Genomic DNA, 11,626 nt, shown 5'->3' with positions numbered 1-11,626 from the left:
ATCAATTGACATTAATAAAAATTATAGTATCTAAAATCTCTAAAAAAAAGATAATCATAACATCTCATTAGACAAATATTTTAAAAAAAAAAATAGAGAAATACTAAATTTAAATTATGAAATAATGTATCAAATTGAAAAGAAAATTGAATAACCACAGAAAATCAATTATTTTCACTAGAATAATCATAATTGATAAACATGAGTAAGTATTCACATTCATGAATTTAAGTATAACTATTTATTACTATTCTATATACAATTTATTCATAGTGGCATGCAAGAAAAACAAATTTTTCTTAATAACTCAATATTATCTAATAATATTTAAAAAATTTAATGATTCATTTTTATAATTTTTTCAAAATTAACTTTCTATAAGATCAATATTTTAGAGGAATACAATTTAAGATGAACATAGTATAATTGGAAATTTATATAGGATTATTAAAATAAATGCATTTTATTTTAACTATTTCACATACAAAATTTATTAAAGATAAGGAAACAATTACAAAAATTATTTTTTTAATATCATAATTTTTTTAATTATAGTTTATTTTTATTAAATTATACATTTAATATCATTTAATTACGGATGATGTTAATGTAATTTACTCTTTTTTATTATTACTATTACTAGTACTACAATCATTTATTACATTGCTTCGAAAAAAATTTAGTTTTAAATACCAAATTTAGGTTAACTATTGTCTTCTATAATAATGTTGAAGGGTGATTGCAATTTTTCCCATAATTTTTTTGCTTCTGTTCTTATCCTAACATCTTAAAAATTTTATGATGTAATACTTTTATAGTTGAAATTATCTAAATGATTCATAAACAGATCAACATGTCAAATAAAATGTTGTTTCATCCTTAATATTTAATTAAGTATTCAATATTTCCCTAATTTTTAGAGTACTAAAAAGAAAAAAAAAGATTACTATCAAAATGAAAAGATGTGAGAAAGAGAAAACTCTTTCCTTTGCAACTTAAAAGAGCCTTTGACTTTTCTTCCAATAGATGCAAGCTTGTTTTTGTTATTGATTGGTCATTGTTTATATCTTCACCATTCCAATGCTTCAAGCTTTCTTGATCATTAAACTTTCTTCCACATAGTGTATCCCTCTTATGAAAGCAACCAGATCCAATGTACATAGGTCCACCAAAACCATCCATCCCAGGGAATTCCCACTACACGGTTTCAAACCCCATCACAAAGCACTCAAAAATCTATAATGTGTTAATTACAGGTAAAGTGTGTTCTTTCCTTAAATATATGTGATTTTTTAAAAAAAATTAACGTTTAATTTTATTTTTAATATTTTTATTTATGTTAAAATTATTTATAGATGTTAACTTCATTTAAAATATTAGAGACAAAATTAAAATTATTTAAAAATAATTATAACATAAATTAAAAACATTAAAAATAAAAATAAATAAATAAAAATATTTAAAAAATAAATATTAAAATATTTTTAAAAAAATTACAAATATTAAGAATAAAAAATATAGTTTACCCTCCAATTATATTAATTTTGTAAAGTTTGGTATAGAAAATAAGAGTGAGTATAGTGCCATGTGAATATCACAAAATAAGCAATGCTACACATGTCTGATTATAAATGAAATCTAATTTGATTACGATTCTGAATTTAGTTTAATTATAAAAAAGGGACAAGAAATGTGGGCAAACACGTGAATAGAAAATAAAAGATATTATAATAAACAAAATTAGGTTCACATTTATGATCAACATTTGAATGTAGCTACTGATGAATGATTTTATGGTATGAATATTGAAAGCACTTTTTAACAATATAAATTGGAATTTGAAAGAATAATTACTAACTTAAAACTCTCAAATACGATATAATTAGTAGAAAAATTTTACCAAAAAGACAAGTAGAAGGAGGGAATATCTAACATAAAGTAATTCAAATTTGTAAATTTTTTTAAAACTTTGATTTTATGAACATCAACTAATAATTAAATATTTACCTCATAAATAACTCTTAGAGCACCGCCATAGATATCATTCTTTGTAAGATTCTCAAAGCCCTGTGGCGTTTGCACAAAAGCGATTTCATGGCCTTTTTCTTCATCAATGAGAAAGCAAAGTGCTTCCTTTAGAGATTGTGCATTGTTCGAGTACATGTCACAATCTACATTAAGAATGATTTTTCCATTGCTAATAATTGATGACACCCTTATCTACATTTAGCAATTAAGGTCAATGACCATCATTTTCTCCAATATTGCTAATGCATCAAGATAATCTAATAATTCAAATTTCAGTAGTACTACTATATGATCATCACAAAATTATTGACTATCAGATTCATAAACAGAAAAAAAAAATCCTCTAAATGAGGAAAATTGTAAAATGATGAATTACCATTAAATTTGTAATTTTTATAATATTTAAATTTTATTATTTTAGTTTAAGAGTGATTAAACTCTTGTATTCTTATTTTACCAATGTTTTCACTTTGAGTCCTGCGCGAGAGAGCTAATGGAATATTTGTACAATGTGTACAATGGGTTATTTATTTTTATCCCAAAAGCTTAAGTTGGAGTTCACCAAAGATCAAACTCTTGACCTTTCGGATTTAAAGCTCTGATACCATGTCATGAAACCACTCATCCCAAAAGCTTAAGCTGATGGGAAAAGATAACACTAATGGTTATATCTCTAATACTGAATCGGACATCCCTAAATCTCCATTATACACATTGTACAACTATTTTACTGGCTCTCTATGCTTCCACCTTCACTTTTAAAATAGCTTAATCTCCCTCTGCAAACCAAAAATACCAATAATTTCTACTAGTTAGATGGACAATATTAAATTATTTAGATTTACTTAGTGCATATACATATATAGACGGATCCAGAAATGATATTATGGGGTCAATAACACATATAATATTAAAAATTATGTAAAAAAATTATATAATATAAGATGTATTATAAAAATATACGGATAGAGAATATATTTTAAAGTAAAAAAATATGTGTATACTTTTTACTAACGAAGTGGTCGATTCTTCGTATCATAAAATTCACCGATAATAGAATTTGTGTCAAAATTTTCAACAATTTTTTTTCAATATAATTAAAAGACAATTAGCAAGAAATTCATCTTTTATTTTGTTTCTAAGTTATTTTTCACAATATTCATAGTTAGAAAAGATCTCTTAATTGTAGCAGTTGAAACAGAGAGAATTAATACCAAACGAATAAAAAAACGCCCACAAGAAAAAAAAAATCACTTTATGAGATTTAAAAATTTTTATTTAATTAAAAAATATTAGTAATAATCTCTTTTTCAGATTTTTTTAATATTGTTACTTATTTTTTAGATATTAAAAATTATTAATATTTAAATTAAACTAAACTTTTATTTATATTAAATTAAATACTAAATATTTTTAAAAAAAAATCAAATTATACCTAATAACTTATTACTATTAAAAAAGTTGGGAGGACCAAGTCTACTCGCCCCTTTATGTCCGTTCCTATATATATATATATATATATATATATATATATATAGTTGATAGAGTGAAGCTCAAATCTTGATAGTACCAGTGAATTCATGGCTCCAGCTTTGAAGTTATGTGCAACATGGGGCCTCTTCTCGCGAGATAAATATACCAAGGTTGGCAAAACGATTCCATCTATATCCTTGGCGCTCGAGTCTTTCCCATGAAGTAAAATCTACAGAGAGATTAATGTGTAAAACACGCGCATAATAAATATAAGTTTATATATTGATTTAATAAGTATTTATATATAAACTAAACCGTAGTTTCGTTGTAACAATACAACAACAAACAATCCTTTGTTGATAACACCATTAAATTTTATCATATATTATATTTACATTAAAACTGTTTACAAAGTCATACGGGAGACAGCATGACTTTATATGAGTCATTAGATCGATCACACTGGAAGACTGCGAGAAGCAATAGAGGATTTAATGTAACAATCCATATTTCTAATTATGGCAAAAATAGTATTATAATAAGGATACTTCCATAAAGACGCAGAAAATGTCTTTTTTTAAAGATATTTTTTAATAATTAAAATTTAACACATATAATCATTTAAATTATGTTATTTTTGTCAAAATTATGTCAGACAAATTAATTTGACTGAAAAATAGTGAATCAAATTTTAAATTTGTCTAAATTAATATCATTTTTTATAAAAAATGACTACAATACCCCTATTATATAAAATGACTAAAATACTCTTATTATATATATTAATTTTAAAAATTCTAAATTCTAACCCTTTTCTTCTCTATCGTTATAGGGTTAGAATTTAAAGTTTTCAAAATATATATATATATATATATATATATATATATATATATATAAAATAGGAATATTTTAGTTGTGTTTTATAATAGGGATATTGTAGTAATTTTTTATAAAAAATATTAATTTATACCGGTTTAAAAATTTAATTTATTAATTTTTTTGCTAAATCGATTTGTCCAGTCTAATTTTAATAAAAATAATATAATTTAATTGATTATATGTGTTAAATTTTAATTTTTAAAAAACACCTTTAAAAAAAAGATGTTTTTGACATCTTTATATAATGGCTCCCTTATAATAAAACGGTGAACTACCAAAATCACATTTCGATTTGTTGAAATGCTGATAAAATAATATTCACTTCTAGTAACGATAAAAATATTTTTAAAATATTATAAAATGTTATAAAAATAATAAAAAATAATTTTTTTATAAATAACAAATGAATTTTATATTTGGAAAATCACTTACGCATTTAATCCAAAATTTTGTAAGAATATTTAGATAACTATTTAAAAACTACATAAAAAGAACCAAATAAAAATTCGATTTTTATAATTTTTTTAAAAGTATTTTTGGTTATTGGTAAAAAATCACAAAAAATCTATTTATCATAAAATTACTAAATTTTAAGAATAAAAGTATTTTATTTTTTAATTATGCTTGTAAAAAATTAAACTAAAATTCAATCTCTAAAATTTTTTTTAAAATACGTATTTAGTGTTAAATATTTTTGTCGTGTGTAAAAATATTTTGAAGATATTTTTGTCGTTAACAAAAGTGAGTAGTATTTTTATTAATATCTTAAAATTTCAAATCGAGTGATTTTAGTCGTTTATCTTATATCAAAATTTAAAATTAAACTCATTTGACAAAAGAAAATAATATATATAAAATGATTACAAAATAGTCTGATATACCTTAAATTTATATTCAAAAATCGAAACTATCTTTCTATTATCTATAATATTCTGTTAGTCTAATATAAGGTTGTGAAATTAATTTTTAGGATATATCAAATTATTTTCAATTTTAAATGTATTTTTATTCTCTCTACATTTATTGAATGTGTATTTTTGTTTATTTATTGAGAAAGATATATTACATAGATGCTGCAAAAGCATAAAGAAAACGTTAGAAGAAGAAGAGGCATACTTGAATAATTGCATCATGATCCCTTCGAGAAGAAAATGAATCCCACTGAGAAAATCTCTTGTTTTTGGAGCGAATTTCCTCAGGTACTTCACCCGACTTGCCTGCATTTTCTATTCTACTTTCCATATCTTCATACAATTTCTACACGTAAAAATAAATAATAATCATAATAATAAGTAACAATATTTATTGATTTGTTCTATTTATTAAATATTCAATAATGTTATATATATGCATGGACAACAATTTTCCTATTATCATTATATACAACAAGACTTTAAAAAAATTCATATTTACTTTAGTGATCTAAAAATATACTTTTAATGTAGATGTTTAAGAACTTTGTAAATTTTAGTTGTTCAGTGGTTATATAAAAAGGAATGTTCATGGTTAATGCATGCCAATGCAATCCAGGTAAGGTAAGAAATGCAGCACCTTTTAGAAAAAATATTATGCTATTAGAGATAATAAATAAAAGAGTAATAGTATAGAACTAATACTATAACAGTTAATTTTAGTCAATATTATAATAAGTTGTCAAATAATTTTAGTATGAATTTTATTAAAAATAAGTTTTTGTTGAGTTTAAATTACAGATGTTTTTTCTAATTATGTTTCGGATTTTTTTTTTTAATTTTAGATGTTCTTTTTCTTATATTAAATGTTAGTTGTAATGTTGGAGGTGTTATGTTTGTTCCTAAAACTTTTTTTTAAATATAATAATAAAATATTATATATATACTAAAATTAGTCATCATATATTTATATATAAATATATATAATTTTATTTATTTTAATATATATTTTATATTTTAATATATATTCTATACTAGTAGTTGATTTTAGTGTATAAATATATATTATTTTTTTTATGGTTGATAAAATAGTAGATTAAAAATTTTAATTCTTTTTGTTAAAAAAAATATATGTAATCTATTTGAATTTTGTTTAAAAAAAGGTTAACTTGATTAGCAAGTTATTTTTTAAAATATCAACCATTATATGAAATATAATAAAATAGAAAGTAAATAAAATTTGTTTATTTAATTAGAAGTGCAATATTCTATAGTATATGAGGAAATTATGCCATTTGAACTATAATTCATTCGTTTATTTTTCTTTTACCGAAGATAGAGAGATTCGAATCCGCAATCTCTTAAGTAAGTATAGAAAAACTATGTCATTTGAACTATAGTTCATTGACGATAAAAATCCATTTTTACCTTATTCGATCTCGTTTAGTTTTACAATAGTGTGTATAAAATTTGTCTCGTCTCTATTTATTATAGATAATAAAAATTTATACTCTAATTTTGCCAAAATTTGTTCCATACTGAACTAAGTAACTTATCCGACTCGGACGAATAGGGACAAATCAGATACCTACAAGTTCTAGTGATATTGTTATCCATAAAAAATATATAAACATTATTTTTATATATTTTTTAATATTTTTTACTATTGATATTAAAAGTGATTAAAGAGAAAGGAGAAAAAAATTATATCATAAAAAAAAGTACAAAAGAGATACAAACAAAAAGTGATACAAATATCATACTACTTATATTGAGTTCCGGAATTAAAGAAGAAAAGAATATTTGTATTATTTTTTGTGTACTCTTTTTTATACAACTTTTTATATAGTATAAAAAATAAATTTTTAAGAATAAATATTTAAATTAATTTTTAAAAAAATTTAGATTAAATATTTTAATTTTTAATAAATTTTATTTTTTAAAAGACTTTGAGAATTCTTTTTCTAAGATAAGTCGGTCTCTTTGTCACTTTCATTCAAATTTTTAAAATATATGTGTTGGATAAATAAGTTTCTAACAAATTTTATTATAAAATAATTAAATTCAAAAAATTACTATAAACAATTATTCTCCCATCAAAATGATAAAATGACTAATCTATCTTATGGAATTAATTTTTAATAGTTTATAGAGAATAAAAATTTATTACAGACGAAAATATCCTATCTAAACTTTTTTGAAGTCTAATTCAATTTTTTATTCAAATTTTGATATTTTAATTTTGTATTAATTACTTTCAATTAAGAAAAAATAAGAATTTTTTTTGGAGTGGTCCTACGCCAAAAATAGATTTTCTTATTTTTTTTAATTATTCAATAAAATATAGTATCTTATTTTATATTCTTTAAGTGGAATTAATATATATATATCTACTCAATAATAAAAGATCACAGCTTACAAAAGAATTAAGAAAAAAAAAAGATTTAGAGGATTCGGTTCCATCCTACGCTTGCTGACCCTCCCTACAACTGGTACTCTGTCAGTGACCATTCAAAAATAATTTCATTTTAGTCCCCACACCATTAATGCTACCACAAGTTAACTCAGGTTATTTTTCCTGCTCTATGAATCTATGAAGTATCAACAGACACCAAAGTAAGATCTTGACGTATTAATTAAGCATAACGTTTGAGGGGGCTTAATGTTAATATATTTATTCGTTTAGCTGTAATGCTATTCAAATATAGAAAAATTGCTGCATTACAAAACTGTTCATGCGTTGCTCTGCTTCTTCACAAATTGGTATAATAATTATTTTTAGTACGGACAAACACAACGAACAAAAGGGTATAAAAAAAACTTTTCAAATCAGTAATTTTTAGTATTTTTTTTATTATTTAATCAATATAAATACTAAATTATCTGTAATAAATAAACTTTATTAATTTGTATATACAAATTTTAAAAAATATGAATATAAATTATATTAATTTATATATAAATTCTGATAAATATAAGTATAAATTATATGTTTTTTGGTGAACAAATCTCTTATAAATATAGGTGTAAATTATTACTACTAAATACTGAATAAAAATAATAATATTTACTAATAATGTAGGGTATAAATAAGGGTTAAGTATGATTTTGGTCACTAAGATATAGGTCGAAAATTTTTTTGTTTCTAACCTTTTTGGCATACAAAATTGTCCCTAAGGTCCAACTTGGTTTTAAAATCGTCTTTCGGACAATTATACCCTCGCCTCACCCTATCACCATCTCACTCACCTGTCCCTCTCGATCTTGCTCTACTTCTCGGCTTCTCCTCTCCCTCTCCCTCTCCCCCTCCCTTCTTTCTTTCTCTTTTTTTCAAAGAATCATAAAAAAAAACAAAGACGAACAATAAATTCTAATCTCAACCTCAATATCTCTAGCAACTAGTTCAGTGGCCATCTCTATTAGAACTACTCTCCAACAATGAAAGTTTCAAAACAGAATCCGCAAACAAAGAAGCAGCAAACAACAATGGAAGTTTTAAATCAACAAACAGAAATAAAGCAAAAATGAATAACAAAATTTGCATTTGAAAGAACAATAAAATTAATAAATCAACAAGTAGAAATAAAAAGAATTTTACAATTCACAGCATCAATAAGAAGTAGAAATCAATACCAAAGAATCAATAAATTTATATTTTAAATTTATTAATAAATTTACAATGAAATCAGAAGCACAACAACAATAAAATCAAAGAAACAGAATAAGAATCAAAAGCACAAAAATAATAAAATCAAAATCAGAATCAAGAGAAGCAAAAGAATAATAAAAAGCATAACAAATAAGAAGCAAAACCAGAACAAATTAGAATAAAAAACAGAACAAATAAAAAACAGAATCGGAACCCTAGGGAGGACCAACGACGAGAACGCGAAGCGGCGGCAGGGCAGCGGCAGAGCGTGACGGCGACGAGACACCCCTTTTCCTCTCCCTGGCGTGCGTTTTCTCTCACTCTTCGCGAGCTCTTCAATGGCGGCGGCAAGACGTGGGTCTCATCTCTCCCTCGCGAGCTCTCTCTCCTTCTGGTTCTGATTTCCGACGGCGACGGCAACTCCAAGCCTCGCTGGTGCCGTCCTCCCTTTCCCCCCTCTTCTTCCCTTCCCTCTCCTTCCCTTTTCCCTTTCCCCTTCCCCCTTATCCGTTGTTCTTCTATTTTTTTTCTTTTTTTTTTATTTTATAATTTATTTAATTAGGGATAATTTGGTAATAAAAATTAAAATTTAAACAAAAATAATTATTTTAAAACAAAGTTAAATTTTATGGATGATTTTGTGTGCAAAAAAAGGTTTAGAACAAAAAAAAAATTTAGTCTATATTTTAAGAATTAAAATCGTATTTAATCCTATAAATAATAATGTTACCTTGATGATGACCAACTCTTTGGAATTTATAGAATCATCTGAGTAAGCAGTTGAGGAAATACTCTTGAAATATGCAGCCGGTGACCTTGGTTCAACATTGAACTTCTTGCAAAATGGCAACCAATGCTTGGCAAAATTAGATGCCTCTAAAAGAGCATAGAACGTAATATCCGAACCTCCATCATCGGAGAGATAGACACTAAGCTTATGAGTTGGATAGTCATATGCCATAACAGAGAGAACTGTATTAATCACCATCATTGGTGGTTCTATTTTTGGATCTGCTGTACACACAAATATGTCCACTCCTGGCAGCTTATCATCATCATATCTGGTCAGAGTTAATTCAAATCAATAATGTTTTGCGGCAAAGATAAATAAGAAAATAAATTTGATATGATAAAAATATAAAGGGTTATACTACGTGTACACCAAAATCAGTCATCAATATAAAATATATGTTAGAGTATAAATACACATTGAAAATAAATTAAACTACATATGTATTTATACACAAATATATTGGTGACTAATTTTAGTGGCTAATTTTAGTGCACAAATAGCATTCCTGAAATATAAATACGAGTGAAATCAACTATCAATATAAAATACACATTAAAAATAAATTAAACTACACATATATTTATATATAAATATATGATAATTGACTTTAATAGCTAATTTTAATGTGCAAATAATATTTTTAAATATTAATAGTCATCAATAATTCAAAAAATAAAATATTACTAGCAGATATTTTTTGTCACTAATTTCTTCATTTATCAATATCTGTCACAAATTCATAAAAATTCGTCACTAATTCAAAAGAGTTTAACAGTTTTCTAAGACAGTTTTATCTAAAATATATTAAATTTCAATGAATAAAAGGTTAAATAGATGATTAAGAAAAAACAATGAATATCTATCACGGACATGATCACAGGTTCATTAACCAAAGGGATTAATTAACTGATGAAGGACGCTCCCACTCACCATGTGACCTAATTTCCACTTTATAAATTTCGCCGAACCTTTTAACCAAAAAATGAAATATGGAAAGCTTGCTAAAACTACAAATCAAGTGCTTCTAAATATATTAGATACATACTTATCTATGTGTATATTTATTAAACTTTTAAAAAACATATTATTTATTTAATATCTTAGTCTAAATATTTATTGAAGAGTTTAAAGCAATATATCACCTTTGGGAAAGTGTGTGGCTGAAGGGTTGTCGGAAAACAGGGTTCCATCTGAGTGAAAGCCTCATGAGCCAATAAAGACCAAACCATAGCTCACATAAAAACATTCCAACCCAAACCCATTTCCCATCTTCACTACTTTTTCTTGGCATGTAACTCACTCTGTAAACCCAGATGAACAAAATTCCCAAAAACATGGAGAAGGAGAATATTCTATGAATGAATATTCCTTTGGCTCTCCTTGTTTCGAACAATGGATGAGACTCTTCATTCTTGCCCATATTTCTTCTTTCTGGTGCCGAGGTCCAAACTGTGTTAGTTGTTTAGTCTACTATATAATAATGTAACGATTTGACATTTGGTAAGAGGATACTGTTATTATTTTCATCAATAATAATCTTATATAGAAACATATTTTTTGTCCACATCATTGATTACGGATATCAGCCGTCAAGGTAGGCTAAATTCGTTAGGCTGATTTATTTATAGATTTTTATCTTTTAAACTATAGGTTAAATAGTTCGAGTTAAATTAATCCAAAAAAATAACAGCTTAAATAAGTTAGTCTATTGGCTAACGAGTGATATTTTCTTTGAATTTTTCAAAAAATTGACTTTTTTTAATATTTTTTATAATTTAATCCAAAAATTCGACTAAACTATTAAAATAATTCTGTTTATATATTTTTTATTATTTTAAATTAATTAATTACTAAATAATTAGACCAATTTGATTTATTTACTATTTTTTAGTA

The 11,626-nt window shown here is 24.5% G+C and overlaps 1 protein-coding gene across 1 annotated transcript; it reads right to left on the bottom strand.

The window, feature by feature from the left end:
- Positions 1–989: 989 nt before the first annotated feature.
- LOC112720909 (cellulose synthase-like protein E1) lies at positions 990–11,255 on the bottom strand (the record flags this gene model as incomplete). The annotated part of the gene is given in 6 exon segments (XM_025772003.3): positions 990–1,197; positions 2,008–2,220; positions 3,599–3,730; positions 5,497–5,637; positions 9,671–10,001; positions 10,876–11,255. Coding segments are annotated over 6 exon segments (1,303 nt in total), but the record flags the coding sequence as incomplete, so codon positions are not given.
- Between the last annotated feature and the right edge of the window lie 371 nt (positions 11,256–11,626).

Source organism: Arachis hypogaea, chromosome 11, assembly GCF_003086295.3.
Source record: "Arachis hypogaea cultivar Tifrunner chromosome 11, arahy.Tifrunner.gnm2.J5K5, whole genome shotgun sequence".
NCBI classification, from domain to species: domain Eukaryota; kingdom Viridiplantae; phylum Streptophyta; class Magnoliopsida; order Fabales; family Fabaceae; genus Arachis; species Arachis hypogaea.
The sequence above is the reverse complement of the archived record's forward strand: the minus strand, read 5'-3'. Positions and strand labels throughout refer to the sequence as shown.